The 21,003-nt window shown below is 40.2% G+C and overlaps 1 protein-coding gene and 2 long non-coding RNA genes across 4 annotated transcripts in view; 1 reads left to right on the forward strand and 2 right to left on the reverse strand.

The window, feature by feature from the left end:
* Positions 1-696: 696 nt before the first annotated feature.
* Positions 697-8,715, reverse strand: ZNF628 (zinc finger protein 628). 2 transcript variants are annotated; one of them, XM_075184836.1, is made up of 2 exons: positions 8,580-8,715; positions 697-5,517 (listed from the first exon to the last, which is right to left on the reverse strand). In XM_075184836.1, the coding sequence occupies exon 2, from the start codon at positions 5,501-5,503 to the stop codon at positions 2,219-2,221; it is 3,285 nt and encodes a 1,094-aa protein (XP_075040937.1). In that variant the 5' UTR covers positions 5,504-5,517; positions 8,580-8,715; the 3' UTR covers positions 697-2,218. The 2 variants fall into 2 exon arrangements, with proteins under 2 accessions (XP_075040937.1, XP_075040938.1); XM_075184837.1 differs by having other exon boundaries at positions 8,572-8,715.
* LOC142100923 (uncharacterized) overlaps positions 8,645-21,003 on the forward strand; it is a 34,690-nt gene continuing 22,331 nt past the window's right edge. The window contains exon 1 of the long non-coding RNA XR_012678945.1: positions 8,645-8,743. This is a non-coding gene — a long non-coding RNA (uncharacterized LOC142100923). The remainder of the gene's footprint in view (positions 8,744-21,003) is intronic.
* LOC142100920 (uncharacterized) lies at positions 12,086-16,610 on the reverse strand. The gene is made up of 2 exons (XR_012678944.1): positions 16,072-16,610; positions 12,086-15,356 (listed from the first exon to the last, which is right to left on the reverse strand). It is a non-coding gene; the product is annotated as an uncharacterized LOC142100920 (long non-coding RNA).

Consider the following 21,003-nt stretch of genomic DNA (forward strand, 5'->3'; position numbering starts at 1 on the left):
GAAAAACAACTTGTTCTGTAGGGAGGCAATATTCCTGTGCACTTCAACTTCCTATTTTATATTAGAGAGCATGAAAAACTAATATTAAGCATGAACTCACAGAGAAGGAAGTCACTGACCGTTGACTAGTTTAACGGTACAAAAAAACCAAACTTGTGTCAATTAACTATGCTGGCAAGGTACGAAAACGTTGACACACTTAAAGGAAGCTATCCACCCACATTAGCCAAAATCCTATGTCCCCATTGATAATGATTTGCAAATCATGGCTATTTTTTGGCTTGAAACAAACAAACCAAAGCTTCTTAAACAATAATTTAAACTTTTCTGATAACCTAAGGGTTAACGATCACACGGTTTAGTAAGTTGGTTTCAAAAACTAAAAAAATCAACAGTAGTTATACATGGCTGACAAGTTTTACTGGAGTTAACATAGAAGGATTGGGTTAGGGGGGAGGGGCTATGAGAGCCCGGACCTCTACCTTTTCAAATTCACTTGATACAAATTGGCTGAACAATGTGCCGAGAACAACTCAAATTAAAGATAAATAATAGTGCAAATCATCTAATCAGGTGCAAGGTGATCACGTGCGGTCCTCGTTTAGATATCAACGACAGACTAATTTCATGTCAGAGCTACTAGTAGGTTTAGCATTTAGTTTTTTTTTTATGGAGTTTGCGGAACAAAAACAACAATTATTGTTATAAATCATTTAATAACAGTAATGAAGCAGAACAAGTTACCGTACGTTACAGGACATATATTCACCTTGAACGTAAACTTTACAACAATTACTACTATTTTTTTTTTTTCCAATAAATATATGCAATTGTCAGTCAAACAAAAAGCAGATTTTTAGTATGTGATTAACTAGATAAATGTTGTTTTGTTAACATATATTGTTTTACTAAGTTTCCCTGGCAAAAAGTACTTTGCCTTTAAAGGAGAACGTCAGTGAAGACCTCATCTGATCCAATTTGACAAGGTAACGTCCCAGGTGTGTGCATGTATGTATGTATGTGTATATATATATATATATATATATATATATATATATATATATATATAACATTATCGTACCTTGACAGAATGTGATATATACAACGTCTAAGCCAGGGGTAGGCAACCTGCGGCTCTCCAGGTGTTGTGAAACTACAAGTCCCAGCATGCTTTGCCAGTAGATAACCAGCAGATAGGTGGCAAGGCATGCTGGGATTTGTAGTTTCACAACACCTGGAGAGCCACAGGTTCCCTACCCCTGGTCTAAGCTATTCTTATTAATTAGTCCAGTACAAGCAAGTATCAAGTTTAAATAAACGTTTGCTGCATCGGGAGTGCATAGGATTATCACTTTCCCTACAGGGCAAATCATGCAAGTTAAATGACACCAGGATCTTTCAATTCCTCCAGTGTATCTTTTTTTTCTGCCGTACAACTTCTATTTCTACCTAATTTTCATGTAACAATTTTTACTGCTGCAATTTATTTATTTATTTTCAAAAGGAGGACGCTCTCGACTCCTGGCTACGTCTACAGAAAGATACATGCGCTTGCTAGAACATCGGAAGTTGTCAGGGGATGAGGACAGACCACTAGGATCCCCCCTCCTCTCCCCATGAAAGTGCTATAAAGTTGTTGTTTTTTTTCTTGTTAAATAAAAACCCTTAGGGGGGTATTCAATTGTTAGCGAGATCCCCGGAAAAACGAGCGCTCAAAATATATTAGCGTTAATACGGTAATATGCGCGTAAATACCGTTAATACGGTAGTTTACTCGCTGAATTTCGAGATGAAATTCAGCGAGTAATTACCGTATTAACGCTAATATTTTTAGAGCGCTCGTTTTCCGGGGATCTCGCTAACAATTGAATACCCCCCTTAGTATTTTATTATAATAGTAATAAACACAATATTGCTTAAAATGATATTATTACACAAACTATAATAAATATATTAAATTTTATAGGCTAGGCTTGTAGATTTAAGCAACTTTCCTTAAAAGACTTAAATGCTTAATAAGGTTGACTCTCGGGGCTTATTGTGGACTATAGTGACATCATAGGGATGGTAAATCAGAACAGCACATCTGTTGTTGACGAATAGGTCTCATGCCAGCATGATGGTAGGGGTAGCTCAAGCACTGTTGTAGTGTCAACGACTGTCTATACTGTTGTTGCAATGTCAAGCGGCTGTTACAATCACTGTAATATAAGCTACATTAAAATGTATGGACAAGCTGTACCTTTGGTGCAGCCTGCACTATCTGAATAAAAGGCAATACATGCTGTAATCCCTGAACAGAATTCTTTTGGACCAACTGGATGGTTTGTATGTTCTGGTTTCCTGCATTGACTGACTGTGCATTCTGGAGGCCCTGCACATTTTGAACAGCTTGTAGTCCCTGACCGCTTGCTACAGTCCTCAACTGCAAGCTCTGCGGAAGCTGCACGGCGTTGTGGCCGTGTATGTTTGGGACCACCTGAAGCTGGTTTTGCCCGACCTGCAGTCCTTGAATGTTTTCCACTACATGCAGATTTTGATCGCTTTGATAGTTATCGACCACTTGTAGGGTCTGTTCCCCTTGAGCGCTCTGGATAATAAACACTTTTTGACATTCTGGGGCATTGTTGCCCGCCTCCTGCATATTAGACATGGCTTGAATTTGGACATTAGAGACATCTTGTATGCCCTGTATATTTTCCACTCCTTGCACGCACAGTCGTGTTTGTTCCCCGTCAGCGTTCTGTAAAACAAGAACATTTTGCAGACCTTCTTCCGTCTGGAGGGTTTCAAAGTGGACGTCCTGAACTTCCTCCATAGACTGCAAGCTGTTGACACTCTCTGTAGTGCTTAGAAGCTCCTCGCCTGGAGAATTTTGCACAACTATTACGTTTTGGCTGTCGTGTAAACTGGAGACGCTTTGTGATTCTGGAAGTCCTTGTATGTGAATGTCTGAAAGACGTGTTGTACTTGGGCTTGCCTGGAGCTGTACATTAGGTAGTTCCTGATGAATGTGCACATTAGGAATATTTGGGGGGCTAGATAAGGTTTGCATATTGGGGATGTCTTCTGAAGGTGGTACGGTTTTAAACTGAATATTTGACAGTTCCTGAGAGCTAGGTAAGTTTTGAATAGTTAGATCTTGTGTATGGGGCACCTGTTGGATTTGTATGTTTGAAGTCTTTTGTGCAGAACTTGTGTTCATCTGTATTGTAGGTAACTGCAGAGAGCTTTGCTCAGACACATTCTGTAAGAAAATGAAATTTTGACCCACAGGTACCGTCTGGGCTCTGGGAAAGCTTTGAATGGTTTGAAATTGAAGAGGCTGCAAATTAGGGAGCTTTTGACTCGTATTGGGCATAATGAGAATATTCTTGTTTGGAGGTGTATAATTAAGTGTATTATATGTTTTCTGCTTGGATCTCTTTCGTGGAACTTTAGTTTGCTGATTTTTTGGACACGTATTGTTTTGTATGGTAACTATATTGGAAGTATTTGGTACTACAGGAATCTTCTGCTGGGGTTGCAATATTTGGGGAGATGGTACCAATATAAATTTCGGAGTGTTCTGTTGTGGAACTTGCACTAAGAAGAAAGTTTGCGAATTTGTAGCATTAGGTTGGTTGCAGACTTCAAAATTTAACGTTGCGGGTATGTCATGTACAATTTGCACTTTCGGTGTAGTGGGTGTAACCTGTCCATTCTGGGAGCCTAATGTTGGTGCAACCAAATCACTATCCCCTCCAGTGTTTACTGCGTGGGTACGCAGATGCCTTTGAAGATAAGAGGACATGACGAAGCCTTTGCCACAAACTGTGCACCTATAAGGCCTGTCACTAGAGTGTGTGCGTTGGTGTAGCTGCAAGTTTGAAGAATGGGTAAAGGTTTTGTTACATTTGTCACACTTATACGGCTTCTCTCCAGTGTGAGTCCTTTCATGCTGACGCAAGTTGGATGTTTGAGTGAAGGTTTTACCGCACATGACACAGGCAAATGGGCGCTCACCCGTGTGCAGCTGCCGGTGTCGGCGTAGACACGAGGTGTTTTTGAAGGTCTTGCCGCACTCGGTACAACTATAGGGCCTTTCCCCTGTATGAAGTCGTAAGTGGTATTGATAATGAGAGGACCATTTGAAGGTCAGACCACACTCGGCACACTTGAATGCCCTGACCCCAGTGTGTACTCGTTGATGGATGGACAACAGAGACGAGCGCTTAAAAGCTTTGCCGCACTCTGAACATTTGTAAGGACGCTCTCCGGTATGGTCTCGCATGTGGTAACGAAGTCCTGAAGAACCTTTGAAGGCCTTGTTGCAGTCTGTACATTTGTATGGACGGTCAACGGTCTCTTGAGGGGTGGTAGCTGTGAAGGGCTGAACTACTTCAATGGTTTGTGGGCATGTGACCTCTGCCTCTGTCTGTATCAGCTGTTGCTCTTCTGTGTGGGTTCTCTGGTGCATCAAGAGGTTGGAGAGCTGCACAAACGTCTTTTCACATATCGAGCATTTGTAAGGCCTTTCATTAGAGTGAGTATATTGGTGGCGCGATAGTCCCGAGGCACTTTTAAAGGTCTTATCACAAGATGTACAAGAATAGATCTGCTCTTCGGCATGACTCTGTTGGTGCTCAAGTAGCAAGTCCTCATTCTTGAATGTCAGATCGCACGTCCCGCATTTATAAAGCATCTCCACTGTCTCCATGTCACCCGTAGTAGTCAAAAACACTTCAGTATCAGCTTGTACAAAGGTCTGTTCGATTGTGTGCGACTGCAAATGCTTTTGCAGGAAAGCGTCAGATATAAACACCTTGCCACACAAGTCACACTTGTGTGTGAGCCCACCGCTATGCGTGCGCTGGTGAAGCAGGAGGTTGGAGGAATGGGTGAATGATTTACCACATTCATTGCACTTATAGGGACGTTCCCCAGTGTGGATGCGCTCATGTTGCTTCAAGTTTGTAGACTGTGTAAAAGCTTTGCTGCACACAGTGCACACGTAAGGCCTCTCTCCTGTGTGAATGTTTCTGTGCCGCCTTAAGCTAGAGGAGTTTTTAAACGCCTTCTCACAGATATTGCATTTGTACGGCCTCTCTCCTGTATGTTGTCTCATGTGGTACTGATAGTGAGAAGACCACTTGAAAGCCATTCCACAGACATTACATTTGAAAGACTGGAATCCTGTGTGAACACTCTGGTGGATCTGCAATAATGAGGAGCGTTTGAATGCTTTACCGCAATCTCCACACGTATATGGACGCTCCCCCGTGTGGCTTCTCTGGTGGTACAGCAGCGCTGAGGAGCCTTTGAAAGCCTTTGGACAATCTGAACATTTGTATGGTCTTTCTCCAGTGTGGGTTCTTTGGTGATGGATTAGTCTAGAAGACCATTTGAATACCTTCCCGCACTCATGGCACTCGTACTGGTGGCTACTGGTTTCTGTAGACTGCACCAGAGCTTGCTGTTGTACTGACGAAGTTTGAATTTCCATTTCCTGTGCTCCCACCATTTTGAAGGAGTTTGCTGAGAAATCATGAAGATAAGAAACATGTAAGTCTATGTCTTAAGACAGTCTACTATACATAATTTATTTTACAAATGGCCGCTGCTTGTGTCTACTTACATTTACCAAACAAATGAAATATCTTGTATAGTGTTGGCACATAGAGTACAAGAAAAAACAGGCGAGGTGCAAATGAAAATGCTGTAATTATAGTTATATCAAATATCATGTTTAACAGGACACTCTAGATCAGGCCTGTCCAACCTGCGGCCCTCCAGATGTTTGTGAAACTACAAGTCCCAGCATGCCCTTCCAGCTATCAACAGGCTGTCTACTGGCAAAGCATGTTGGGGCTTGTAGTATCACAACACCTGGAGGGCCGCAGGTTAGACAGGCCTGATCTAGACCAAGAATAAAATTACATATATGTTTTACTATCTTCTGTAGAAGGAAATAGGCATTAAAACATTCTACATATGCACAAAATAAAATGGAAACTAACCATAAAAACAGGAGTTCTTAAGATACGGGATGGAAACCTTAACCCGGCTTGAAGATGCCATTTCATATCAGTGACCATGAATCTCTTTTTAAATATAACCAACAAATATACTAGTTATGTGTTAAAGGATAATTTTGCCCAAAAGTAAAAGCTTAATTTTGGGAGAAATTAGAGGAGATATGTATAATAACATCAAAATAACATAAAGGGGTAAATTTATCAAGCTGACGGGTTTGAAAAAGTGAAGGTGTTGCTTATAGCAACCAATCAGATTCTATCTGTCATTTTGTAGATTGTACTAAATAAATGATAACTAGAATCTGATTGGTTGCTATAGGCAACATCTCCACTTTGTCAAACCGTCAGCTTGATAAAGTGACCCCAAAGGGTCACTTATCTGCTCTCTGATGGGTTCCACAATACCTCTAGTGGTCCAACAAGCAAGGGATCCTCTCCTGCTCGGTCAGTTTCTTAACAAACACCTTACTACGTTGTCATGATTCTCACATTCATCTGATGAGTTTGAAATAACTGGGGGGAGGATCTCTTGCTCAAACTGTTGGAGGCATCATAGGACACACCAGGGGGTAAATGCATCCAGCTGAGAATTTCCGGCGGGTTTCAAAAGTGGAGATGTTGCCTATAGCAACCAATCAGATTCTAGCTATCATTTTGTAAAATGTACTAAATAAATGATAGCTAGAATCTGATTGGTTTTTCAAACCCGCCTGAGAACTGTCAGCTTGATACATTTACCGGCAGATCAGGAATGTGCGGATAAGTGAAATTCTTATTTTACCTTTTCTACTTAATTCCACCCAAAATTAAGCGTTTACCTTTAGGTGGAATTTTTGAAAATCTTATTATTTTTTTTATAAAGAATTACATTTTCCACAGACATTTAAATATACTGGTATGTATTGTAGTTCATATTAAAATATCTGAAAATATGCATAGATACTGGTTTAAAAAATAGCTTTATTTAAATTAAAAAATAATCCATGCCTTAAAGATTTGCATTTCTTCTCTTAGTCAAAAAGTTATGACAGGAACAATATCAATATCTGCAAGGAGGAACTAACGAAGTATGAAAACATAATAATAGCATAAACATAGCATTTCTCTAACTCTTTTACGTGCCATACTTAAGCTGGGAAGCATGGGGTTAAACTTTTGCACTATGAGGCCTACAATAAATAGACTATTTCAGTCTCAAAAAAAGATCATTAAATTCTTAAACTGCAGTCTTCAAAATGTTATTATGAGTGACTATTTAAAATGTCCCTCAAGTATATTAAAAGGCTATTTTCATTTTAGTTCATTAGACCCTCTACTAACATTAGACAGTAGATGCTAGGCATAGAGTAAAGGATGCCATCATCAGAAAGCTAGTGAATGGCGTAAGTGTGAGTTATATGATTTTGGACACAAAATCCAAATGTGTCTAAATGCCCAGAGTCTCACGGTCAAAACCTGACCGTTCTCAGGTATGGATACAAGTGCCTGATCACCTATAAAGCGGCGTAGCCATCCTAAAGCAAGTCATACCAGTGTTCTCCCCCCAAAAAAATTGCCAGCTGGGTGGCATTAAGAAGTGGCCGGGTGGGGATAATGTATTCCTTTGCAATAATAAAGAAAAATGTTGGCGGTTATGGCCCACAAGCCAGGACTGGTCTAACGCACACTGATGACTGTGGTGCTCATTACGTGCCTGTTAAAACAGGAGAAACAATGGTTTATTATATTATAATAAGACTATGCTGGGCTCCGGGTGGCAAGTAAAAACAGCCGGGTGGAGCACCCGGGAAATAGGTGCTGGGGAGACCACTGCAAACGCAGTCCGATCCACAGAGCATGCGATTCTTTTACCAATTTGATCTGCTGAACAGCTGGATAACAATGCAGGCCTGTTAGTGCAGTCAGCTGGTGGTCACACAAAAAAAAATAGGCCAACAGCATTCATCATCAGGATTTTGGGGACATACCAGAAACTGATCCCATAAATTTAGATCAGATCATGGGGGGCCACACATGCACACATATCAGAGGTAGGCAGCAGTGGGTGGAACTACAGTCCCAGTATCCCCTGCCTAAGTGTCCAGCTACCAAATAGGCAACTTCTAGTTGCTGTTTAACTACAAGTCTCATCCTGCCCTACCAGCCTCCTACATGGCAGGGCATGCTGGGACTTGTAGTTCCATAAGAGCCCTACCAGCCTCCTACATGGCAGGGCATGCTGGGACTTGTAGTTCCATAAGAGCCCTACCAGCCTCCTACATGGCAGGGCATGCTGGGACTTGTAGTTCCATAAGAGCCCTACCAGCCTCCTACATGGCAGGGCATGCTGGGACTTGTAGTTCCATAAGAGCCCTACCAGCCTCCTACTTTGTCAGGGCATGCTGGGACTTGTAGTTCCACAAGAGCCGCAGAGCATCTTAGTGAGAACTATCTCCCTCCCACTGACAAGTTATACAGGTATAATCCTCTTCATGCCTCTCCCCGTGTATACTGTATCTCCTCATACACTACTACGTGCAGCCTGCCCGGCACTATGTCACATCCCCGCAGTTACTTGCAGACCGTGTGGGTGATGGGGACCGGTCTTCCGCCGCTCCTAGGCCTCCATCTCTTCCTACACAACGTCACTATCGTCCTCGGCGTCGGACGATGTCATATCGACGCGACATGAGGAGGCCCCGGAAGCCCCAGCGGTGGGGCCGGACAGGAAGCCGGGGAACTGCCAGGTACAGGGGAGGAAATGGCGGCCAGAGAGTGTGTCTAGTGAGGGACTTACTGGCTGTAGATCACAGCGCGTCCTCATGGGGATATAATCCGTTATGTACTATAATGTCCTGTTCCCCAGTGTGTCTACGGCTCCACTCCTAATAAACATGCCGTGTACACTGAATTACAAAACATACCCCCTACATATTATTTTCCATCACTGCTTTGATAATTTTTCTTAATTTTTCCCTCAGCTGGGCATTGCCCTGCTGTGTAGGGTACAGGGTGTCAGGTATTACATGAAGGCAGCAGCATCATAGTAAATATTACATTATATAAATGTTCTCCAGGGACACTTTACTACTGAGAGCATCCAGGTTATGCATGCAGAGCTGTAAGGTAATATTGTAGTGCCTGGGGCGAGAAGGAAAACTCGCCCCCCTAGCCCTCGATTTTAAACAAATAAACCTAAAATATTCATAAACTGCGCCCCCCTCCCCTACAGCGGTGCACACTGGTCGGTCGCCCCTTTCGCTCACAGCTCTAGCTACCGCCTTGTGAGGTCTATGCATCAAGCTCATTTGACAATTAAAAGATGCAGAAACAGTAGTTTCTTTTTAGTATGTTTCCTATGCATTAACTGCCTAACAGGAGATTTCACAGAAATCTCCGTTTAGGCAAATATAGTGCAGCAAATGTATATTTAAATGTAATTATTGGTTCTATCGGGTGCTTCACTAAAGTTTGCAGCTGTGTATGTACTTAAGAATTTCCACAACAATTCAAAACATACATAAATACTAAAATAAAGATAGTACTTACACTTGCGCTTCCATTTCTGTCTATAGGTAATCACAGCATGGACACCTTATTCGTAGAGCAGCGGTTCCCAAAGTGTGCGCCGCGCCTCCCAGGGGTATACCACGGGAAAGTCAGAAAAAAACAAAATATAAACTCACCAATCCGTGTGGCGCCGGGACCCAGCATCCTCCTCTCTCACGCAGCTGTCACTATAGTGACAAGCTGCGTGAGAGAGAGGGAGAATACTGTTTAATCAGGACCTTGGAGCACAATAGGACTGCCGACTGTACAAATTTAAGTGGTACAGTCCTACCGCCCCACAGTCAGCACCTTTGTCCCGACTGCAGGGAAGTTATAAGTATTATATAGTATTATAATCCCCATGATGTCCTGTTTACTGAATGTTACTTGTGTACATTCAGCTAAAATAAATAGTCATATAGGTGCCCAAAGGGTTAGATTAGATAGTAATAATTGCATTCAACATTCAGTTGGTTACATACTGAAAGTAGGAACGTTTCCAGGGACACATCTTTCAAACCTGGGACTGTCCCTGGAAATTAGGAACAGTTGGAAACTATGCAACCTACAGGCCATCACGTATGCTCATGAGACAGGTTCTCACATGTTGCTGTTTTCAAAATTCTTAAGCCTCCCGGAAATTTCGGGAGAGTAGGCAAGTATGTCCTAAAGTCTTTAATTAAAGTGTACAAATGAGCACGCTCCTTTTTAAACCGTGAAAGGAATATTTCGTACCTGTGGAAAATATACATGGATATTTTTTATTGACGTATCAGTTGTACTATTTCAGATTTTGCAGATGGTGAGATTCATCAAAAACGTCTCCCAAAAGCGGTGACACTGATCGATCCATACTCAGAGCAAAATTATTTTTGAAATTGGTTATCCTGATCATCTGTCTTGTAATATTTTTATAGGTAAACAGAAAGGGTCTTGTTATTGATGAAAGTAATAGACTATTGATGTGAGGCAGATGTTCACAGAAATATTACGGTATATAGTGAGTAGGTTATGAATGATTTTATGATTAACCTGACCTGTTCTACATTTAGGGAATGGTGCTTCGATCAAATTCACTCTTTGCAATATATTAAATACATTTTCTATATATTATTGTGTTTAGTCAAACGTAAACTGCTGGTTCTTGACTTGGAAATTCTATATACATTTGTTATGTCACAATGATAGATTTAGACATGGGAATTTCAAAATGTATTATAAACAGAATTTTTATTTAATTATATATAATAATAATGTTGAGCATGTTAAAGGCTGTTTGGTTCGTTGCTAGTTGAGATACAAGGTTCTCTATATGACTATATGGGCCTCCTTATTGATTTCATGTCTGACTCACATGGTAATGTATTGACCCAAAGGTCGTTCTCATTTCTCCTCATTGGATCCTAGAAATTGCTCTCTCCATGAATTGATCTGTCTCTACAGAGAGTTACATCCAGTAGCAGAGCAAATTATTATAAACATTTAATTGTATTGCACAATGTTAAAACAAATGCTTTTCCAAATGTATTATTCTCTCTCCATGATAGAGGAAGAATGAGTGGACTTTATTCTTTTTTTTAGAGCAAGGCACTATGTAAAACATACGTTTTATCAAACCCAGCAGGTTCTCTTCTTAAAAAAAATAGGCACACAGACAGTGTACGAAATCAGAGTCCAGTAAACAATCAGAGGTCAGGCAGTGTATAAAAGCATAGTCCAGTAAACAATCCAAGGTCATGTGTAAGGATGTGTAGAAAAGCATAGTCCAGTAAACAATCCAAGGTCATGTGTAAGGATGTGTAGAAAAGCATAGTCCAGTAAACAATCCAAGGTCAGTGTAAGGATGTGAACAAAAGCATAGTCCAGTAAACACTCCAAGGTCAGTGTAAGGAAGTGTACAAAAGCATAGTTCAGTAAACAATCTAAGGTCAGTGTAAGGAAGTATACAAAAGCATAGTCCAGTAAACAATCCAAGGTCAGTGTAAGGAAGTGTACAAAAGCATAGTCCAGTAAACAATCCAAGGTCAGTGTAAGGAAGTGTACAAAAGCATAGTCCAGTAAACAATCCAAGGTCAGGGGCAAGCAGTGAACATAAGCATAGTCCAGTAAACAATCCAAGGTCAGGGGCAGGCAGTGTACAAAAGCATAGTTCAGTAAACAATCTAAGGTCAGGGGCAGGCAGTGTACAAAAGCATAGTTCAGTGAGCAATCCATGGTCAGGGGTAAAAGAGAAAGCAAGGTCCAATTCAAAGTCGTCATGATCATCATCAACATTTATTTATATAGCGCCAGAAAATTTTGTAGCGCTTTACAATTGGGAACAAACAGTAATAAAACAATACTGGGTAATACATACAGACATAGAGGTAAGTGGGCCTGCTCACAAGCTTACAATCTATGGGACAATGGTAGTTTGATAGTTGTTAAATCTAAAATTCTGACCCAAGTCAGCCTGTGGTGTCAAGTATATCTGGAAGCGCTTCAATCAGCTGGAGAGAATTGACACAGACCAAGTTCTGTATGCAAGGAATATTCTCTAGTTTATTGATACAAAGATACAGGTTTTTATAGGCTACTGAATAAATGAATCCTACGTCATATGCATACAATAGTTTATACCACTAGTTTATGAGAAGCGCTACTGATTAACTTTCTCACGTATTCTTGAGGTGTTTACTTTTCTCCCCCTTCTAAGGACAGATGAGCCTATTATTTCTTATCTCAAGGGGAGTTGGAGATATGCTATGTGCAACACCATGGATACAGCTCCCATACTACCAGCTGGATATGAAGCTCATTATTGTTTTCATAACTGGTTACATTCTTCAGGTGTTCTCTATTAGTTCAACTTCAAGGCCATAGGCTCACATATTGCAAAACTGCAAGTTAACAGAAAAATGAATAATCTCTTCTAGCAAATAATATTTCTATACAAGTTACAATAAAATGGCTGAACAAAGGCCTTATGAGGCCTTAACAAAAAATCATATTTAACATTTCCCATCTTTTATTCAATTTTCGACCCTTTCTCCTCCTACCTACCTAATCCTATCTATAGAACCACATTCTTAATAAGCAGGTACTTATACACATGTAGGAGGCCACATGCATAGAGTTGGTCCCCTTAGGAATCTGTCAACTCATCCCCCACTAATAAGCCTGTGATCCTCCCTGTCCTAACTTGATTTATGAGGAGATGCATTTTGGCAAATGTCCATGTCTAGAAAAGATGGTTTCTTAGAAGATGGTTTCTTAAAAGATGGTTTCTTAAAAGATAGTTAATGAGTCTATAGTAGTTCTGCAGGCCTTGCATGTCCTTTGTTCAATCTTTAGTAGTTTCTTGTTGCAAACTCTGCAGTTCTTTGGCTTTGCTAGTCCAAATAATTCATGACACTCATAGTCTGGTCAGGTTTCAGAAGTAATTTCTGTGATCATCAGAGGTTCGGGATTTTCAGTGGTTCCCTTTTTGGAGAGACAACAATCAAGTGTCAGTAACTTCTTAATCAGCCATATATTTAGTTTCATTATCACCTATACGATCAACAGGATTGCTAAACCATTTGCTACTAATGCCAATATTTCCAATATCCAACATGAATCATTACTGACAACTTTACCAATGAGGTTATGCATCTGCACAAAGACATTTTCAGAGTTTACTCTACTATGAGTGCAAATTGTTGAGCACTCCTTCCCATATGTTTCTCACAGTGGCATAGGCAATATGTCACTTAACTGTCTGTTTCATACTGGGTTAGGGAGGCCTTAATCCCTACTTCAGTCACAATTATTCTGGCAAGACATATCAATACAATGAGACAGTCATTTCTATTTATCAGAACAAGACTCCCCTGATTTGAAGACTTTGCAGTGTTATGCGTGAATCCAGGTGTCTCTTTCCTGTACTTTCACTGCCATGGGAGTCGTCAACAGGACTTGATAAGGACCCTTGTATCTGGGTTCAAGACTTCTCCTGATGTGCTTTCTCACGACCACCCAGCCCCCCAGGGTGCAGTTTATGGGTACCTGTATCAAAATTAGGGTTTGCAATGGAGGAGAATATTTGACCATGTATTTCAGTTAGTTGTTTCTATAATAAGGCAACATAATTCAACAAATCACTATATACATGGTGTAGTTGCTATGGAAAATAACAGCCTGTTCTGTTTGCTGTGCCAAACAATATCTCATATGGTGTTAAACCTGTGTCTTTCCTAGCAGTATTTTTTACTGAGTGCAGGTAAACATGAGATCCATGGCAGACCTGTTTCAGCCATTATTTTCTGCATTTTCAATTTCAGTGTACCATTAAGGCGCTCCATACATCCTGAACTTTGGGATCTGTAGGGGGTGTGATAGTTTCTGGAATCCTTGCCCCGTAAAGTGTATCCCTCTGTCACTTACAATGACCTCTGGTACACCATATCATCAGATTACCTCATTCGCAATTTTCTTGGCTAATGCTTTAGCATTTGCTTTTCTATACAGCCATGTCTCCAGCCAGTGACTAAAGAAGTTGACACAGACAAGCACATTCTCAAAGCCCGAGCATTTGGGAAGTTATAAAGTCTATCTGTATCCTCTTATAGGGATATTATGTCTGGGGTGTGCTTTTCCATAGGACAGACTTACTCGGGTTACTTTGTGCACAGACTAGGCATTCTGCCACTAACGACTGTGCTGCTTGGGCGAACCCTGGCTCATCCATAAGCTGCTAGTGAGTACAACCATAGCATCTTTTCCCAGATGCACTTTCTCGTGTGCTATATTGGCCATAATGGGATAAACTACTTTTGGCAGACACAAACGCTGACCTTTACACCACTCCTTGCACTTCTAGTGCTCCATGTATTGCCCAAGTCTTTTTCTTATTTTCTGTTGCTTGTCTTTCCATAAGTTGGAGTGTGCTCTGGTCAAACAGGGGTCAGGGGGTCACCATGTAAATAGACTCCCCTTGGGGTACTGGGGCTATGGCGGCTTCTCGTGCGGCCTGGTCTATTTCACTTAGCTTCGGGGGTAGTATCTCTGTGTGTGTCTTCATCTTCATCACTGTTTGGAGGACAGCTGGAATGCAGTGAACAATGCCCTGGTATGTTCATCATATTGACTGGTTTGCTTGCTGAACCCATAAGGTCCCTACTTTTCCATACAGGGCCATAATCATGCGCAATTACAAATGCATAACTTGAATCAGTGTAAATATTTACTCTTTGTCCTTTTGCATATATGCATGCAAGTGTCAGGGCCTTTAGTTCAGCTTCTTGTGCTGACATGTGACTCGGTAGAGTCTGTTGAATCACTATTTCTGTGTGTGTGGTTACAGCACACCCTGTATACGGGACAGGATCTATGTGATAGTGTGAACCATCTACAAAAAGAGTGATGTCTGCATCTGGTAATGGTTTATCTTTAATGTGAGATAAAACCAGAGATTCTTGTTTCATTAGTTCTATGCAATCATGTTCAGAAAAATTTTGTTTGCATTTTTTTTTTTTCCTTTCTTTCTGTTCAAGCTGGAATGGAATTCCCCCAAATCCCTAGGGTAACCCCAATATATACAGGTACTTCTCCCATCTTTTGAAACTTGCTGCAATAAGGCAGCAGGATTCAACATTGTGCACTGCTTAAGTGTAACGTTACTGGGAGTAAGCAGTGCTACTTCATTAGGATAGGCTTCAGTAAGGAGCATGTGGAATCCAAGGAAAAGGTTCTTGGTTTCTGAGTTCCACAAAGTTTACACTCATTAGATGGAGTGTACAGTACAACGGTTAAGACAGATGTGGTAACTTTAATTCTTCTGGAAGAGAAACACTTAGCTTAAATAACCTGTTAATAAGCCACATCATCAGTTCTATTAGTGTATATAATAATGTGTTGGGCCACAATACTCACAAACACATTCCTGCATTGGGTGTAAACCCCTGTAGTCATGGGTTGCTCTTTTCTTTATTTGGTTGGGTTAAACTTTCATATTAGAATTTTCTAATTATGTATAATGATCTATACATTACTATGGGCCTGAGTCTGGTTCTTCCAAACTTGGCTTTCCTTTCTAGTCTAGTACACATCTACAGCGCACAGCAAAGGAAAATAACGTGCAATCTATATTCCTCCTGCTAATATCAATGAACTCCCCTCTCTGGTCTCCCTTGGACCTTTAAAAAACTTAAAATACAGTTTACTCAGATTCCCCTTGTCTGAAGGTCTTAACATATATCTGTGAACATGAGAGGCTCTGGGGCCTCTTGTGCTTCCTTTTTTTTTTTTTTTTTTCTTCTAATAAAAAAGGAAAGGGAGGAAGAAAATACACAGTGCGCTCGGCAAGTGTTATATGTCACTCATTTCACAATAGGAGGGAATGTCCTTTGTGCTGTATATCTTCATACTTAGTAAATCTGGCCGGTAACAAATGTTTTGCTTGTGCTTGGTTTCTGTCACAACGTACGATACCGTTAAGGTAACTGGGTGTCCTAGCACAATATCTATACTCTTTTCAAGCACTAAAGCAGAGTAGTATGCAAGTGACCTTAGCTTGCGACCATGTATTTGTGTCAGTACTCCTTGTACATGTGCACTGACTTCATAACAAAATAATGTGAAAGGCTTGTCATAATCTGGCAAAGCCAGTGCTGGCGCTGAAGTTATTTCAGCTTAAAATTGGTTAAACATTTGGTTCTGCTCAGAGGAGAGTATAAATGGCTTGCTATGATCCAGAAGTGCTAATGCAGGAGCACATACAATTGCTCTTAAAGTCTTAAATCTTTTTCATTTCTGTAAAAATATAGAATTCCCATCAATGCATTACCATACCCACAATAAAAAGAATTATTTACAGTATATGACAATTATAGCACAGTAAATAAGGGCAGTAAATGTCTTTACAAACACTGATTTACTCAAAACTGTAATGAGGATACAAATAAAAACCTTTTGCTTTCTGCACATACAGAAAAACCACCTAGTTCATGCATTTGCTATGTGAATAGCACATAAACTCTAATATCTCTTCCAAAACAAGGTAATCATTACTCAGAAGAGTTTACGTTATTTAAATCCTTCATTAGTTTATACTTATGTTTGTTGTGGTGCAAAGATGGTGCATTGGAAGTTAAATCAATGCAATCTGGATTGCCTAATGGGTCTTTGCAGCTGGAGACCTGTGAATAAAAAAACTTTTGCATAGAGATTAACATTTATTTACTAGGAATTACTGTAACTGTAACATGCGTGTATACTGTTATCAGGTAACCAGTGAACAGCTGCTAAAAGCTTAACTGTGACGCTATGCGTTCCATGCCTTGATTTCCTCAAAGGGGCAGTCCCTAATTTCACAAATAGAGAATGTCAAAGTGACGAGACCTGGGCGAGTGTTCAAAGCCACTCCTTTCTTATCATCTCTTAGTACAGCCCTTTTAAATGACACTAATTAAATTTCCGGGTTTAGAAACATTCAATCTGGAATCTTGGTTCCAAGTATTCAACCATTTTAAAAGCAGCACTGTCTCATAAATCAGAGTACTCTCGTTAGACACAATACATTGTGTCTGTAAATCATTCAACATTTTCTCAACAAAATCTCTCTCCCGTGACCAAATATTCACACATATTTCTAGATTCTGTGATTTTCGTGTTCAAAGTAAAAATATATTCACTTAAGTCTCGCTCACAGACGACATTTTATCTCGTAACATTTCTTTAAAGGCATAACAAACCCTCCTGATTTCTGAGAACATTCATCAGCGCCATTTTAACACAGATAAAAACAGCATGTAAGCTCACTCCCACAATTCTCAACTTCATTAAAGAGAAAGCTATATTTCTGAACTTCAGAAACAAAATTATTTTGTTCAAATACAGAAACGGCTTGTTGGATCCCAGCCAGCTTTGTTCTGACACTAGTACTTATAGTGATAATGTACATTATTTACAATCTTGTCCGTGCAATCGGACCAAACATTTTAAAACTTCTTTTGTATCTTTTTAAAAGCTTATCATTAAGCAATGAATGTACAACTTTTTCAACCTTGAAACATGTCTCTTGTAAAAAACGGACAAGACAGACAAACATTGTGATTTAAAGTAAATCAAACATCTCCCTTATAGAGCACTAAGACAGAGAACAAACAATGTGAATTATCACGGATCTCTCTCACACGCAGTAAGACGGAGACAAAACTCACATACAGAGAAAGAAAACTTAACTGACATCTTCCAGCCTACTGCTGTGGAACTACAAGTCCCAGCATTACACTAAATACAAGTTAGCTTCAACATGTTATCATCAATCAGCACTCCGGACACATTTTTTTAATTTTACATACATTGTCAAAAAACAAAAAACAGTGTGCTTCTTATCTCAACACACTGAAATCATTTACACAGAATAAGGGAGGGGCACATTTCACTTATTCAGCTGCACAGGATCAAACATACATTTATAATATACAACCTACTTGATTCATTATTCAGCTTCCGATGCATTTAGCATATCCACATATATTTCGACTTTTCAGATCTCTTAACTTTCCTGTGCCACCTCAAACAATCTCTTGGGGTTTGATCTCAATACCCCTTTGTTCTTGTCACATTACCACTTGCAACACCTTTGTTTCTCCATCCACACATATCTTTGGTTATCCCCGCTTTCTTGAAAAATTCCCTGCAGACCTTCTACTCCCCCATTTCCTTTAGTCTTTGTGCATCATATCTATGAGGGAGCTGCTGTCATTTGTTTACTATCTATATTACTCGTATTGACAGTATTCTGTTGAGTCCAAATCGGGACTCTTATCTAGTTTCTGTGGGTTGTCCTTGCACTGGACGTCCCGTTCTGTGGACTCCTTGTACTGGATGTCCGTGCTAAATAGCTTCTTTGACAGTATCTGGGACGAAGGTCTTTTGGAAATCTCTCTTACACAATTTGGGCAGATTACAGAATCTCCCTTCTTTGATATACCTCTGGGGATGGTGTCTAAAATGTTCACTCAATGTTCAAAACAATAACTCTCTAAATCCCTCTATTCCATTACATGCTTCTTTGATCAATGTCTTATGTGACTTTTATGCTTTATACATCATACATAGGTACAAACACATGCACTCAAAATTCAATCATCTTTCAAAAATCTAATCAACAATACAATTACAGTAAACAAATTGGGTTAATACTGTATTATATTAATCAGATGATACTTGAGACTCACAAATTCGCGTGTCAGGTGCCTCAGACAGACATGAGGTGACCCAGACTAGGAAGACCAACGAGTAGAAATCTACTGACCGCGGATGTTGGGGTTCAATGTGCTGGGAAACCTCCGTTGTCTGTCTTGTATCCTGCTGGACAGCGAATCTCTGTGGCGACCTCCAAGTTGTTAAATCTAAAATTCTGACCCAAGTCAGCCTGTGGTGTCAAGTATATCTGGAAGCGCTTCAATCAGCTGGAGAGAATTGACACAGACCAAGTTCTGTATGCAAGGAATATTCTCTAGTTTATTGATACAAAGATACAGGTTTTTATAGGCTACTGAATAAATGAATCCTACGTCATATGCATACAATAGTTTATACCACTAGTTTATGAGAAGCGCTACTGATTAACTTTCTCACGTATTCTTGAGGTGTTTACTTTTCTCCCCCTTCTAAGGACAGATGAGCCTATTATTTCTTATCTCAAGGGGAGTTGGAGATATGCTATGTGCAACACCATGGATACAGCTCCCATACTACCAGCTGGATATGAAGCTCATTATTGTTTTCATAACTGGTTACATTCTTCAGGTGTTCTCTATTAGTTCAACTTCAAGGCCATAGGCTCACATATTGCAAAACTGCAAGTTAACAGAAAAATGAATAATCTCTTCTAGCAAATAATATTTCTATACAAGTTACAATAAAATGGCTGAACAAAGGCCTTATGAGGCCTTAACAAAAAATCATATTTAACATACCCAAGGGTAAGTGCTACATCATATTGCATATATTTCAGCTAGAATACACAGGTACAAAGAATTGAGTGGGCTGTGTGATCAATCACACAGCAGTGTTGGTCAGAGGGTTGTTGTCTTGTGTTAGCTGTGTAGAGGGTGGTAATAGGGTAATCTAGGGAGATTAAAATGCTGGTTGAGGAATATCATAAATTTATCTGAAGAGGTGGGTTTTCAGGGAACACTTAAAGGTTTGAAGACTAAAGAAAATCCAGGTCACAACATAGAGGCACACACTAAACACAGGTTCAGCACACTGGGTCAGAACAAACTATCACTATCAATGGTGTACAGTACAGAAAGCCTAATAAAGCTTGGAGAGCCAATGAGGTGAGGCGCTTTTATCCTGAGAATAAGCAGCACCTGTGAATAGCCTCTGGCCTGTTGATAAAATACCAGGGGGTAAATGTATCAAGCTGCAATTTTTTTCAGCTATTTGAAATCAACGCAAATTGCGAGACATAACCGGCGATTTGAGTTCCCAGGTCTCCATATGTATTAAGTAGCAATTTTTAATCTGATTTTCAAAATCGCTGTTCATCTACCACGATTTGCGGCGATTTAAACTCGCCCGTGTTTATTTGAAAATCGCCATTTTCAAACTAATACTCATTTCTGATTGATTGTAAGTTTTACATGCAAAACTCGCACAATTTTGACCTCACTAACATTATAAAAACAGGCTACTTCCTTATTTAAGTTGATAGGGGTTTCAGGGACATAGAGAGAGCAGGTGACAATGTAGGCAGAGAGACTAGTTTGTGTTAAGGAGTGTGGAAAGTGAGTTTTGTGTATTTCTTTCAATATTATTTTGTTTACTTGCCCTTGTTTGTCTTATTGTCTGTGTGTTGATTAATATTTATTTTTTGGGTGAGTGTTATTTTTTTGCTGTTTACTGTAATTCCCTGTCCTTGGTTCGTGAGTGATTTGTTTGTTGTTTTGTATTTCCCCTGTGTTTTATTTGTCAGTCTATTTGTTTTTTTGTTTGTCTTTCCCCTGTGTCTTTGTCAACATGGTGAAAGTCAGGAGAGGTAAGGAGGCTAGGGAGAGTGGGGAGGAGGAGAGAGAGGAGCTAGGAGGTGAGAAGGAGCAGGAGGCTTAGGCAGACCCTTATATGGGCAAAATAAAGTCTGGGCGCAATGTGTGCTTCAGTTTTGCAGCTAATTGGGCAATTTACAATTTAGTGTCTGTGTATGAGCGCATTTTGTGGAGCCTAGCTGCAAAGACCATGTTTGCATGCAAAAAGCAGCTGAGGTCACAATTATGTGACGCAGCTAATGCAGTGGGCCCCATTAAGTGCACCATAGAAAACTGTTGCAAGTGCATTAGCTACATAAAGCGCAGAGTGAAAGAGAAGATGGCAGAGGACAGAAGAGCAGCTGCAGGGACTGGAGGTGGACCTGCTCTTGTCATGTCCTACACAAGTTACAAGAAGGTGTTCAAGCAGCTCATCCCTATTGAGCTCCTCGAGGGAA

The sequence above is a fragment of the Mixophyes fleayi genome, chromosome 9, assembly GCF_038048845.1.
Source record: "Mixophyes fleayi isolate aMixFle1 chromosome 9, aMixFle1.hap1, whole genome shotgun sequence".
NCBI classification, from domain to species: Eukaryota; Metazoa; Chordata; class Amphibia; order Anura; family Limnodynastidae; genus Mixophyes; species Mixophyes fleayi.

Bases quoted from the DNA above. Each gene is read 5' to 3' on its own strand.
- ZNF628 (XM_075184836.1), bottom strand. From the start codon at position 5,503: ATGGTGGGAGCACAGGAAATGGAAATTCAAACTTCGTCAGTACAACAG.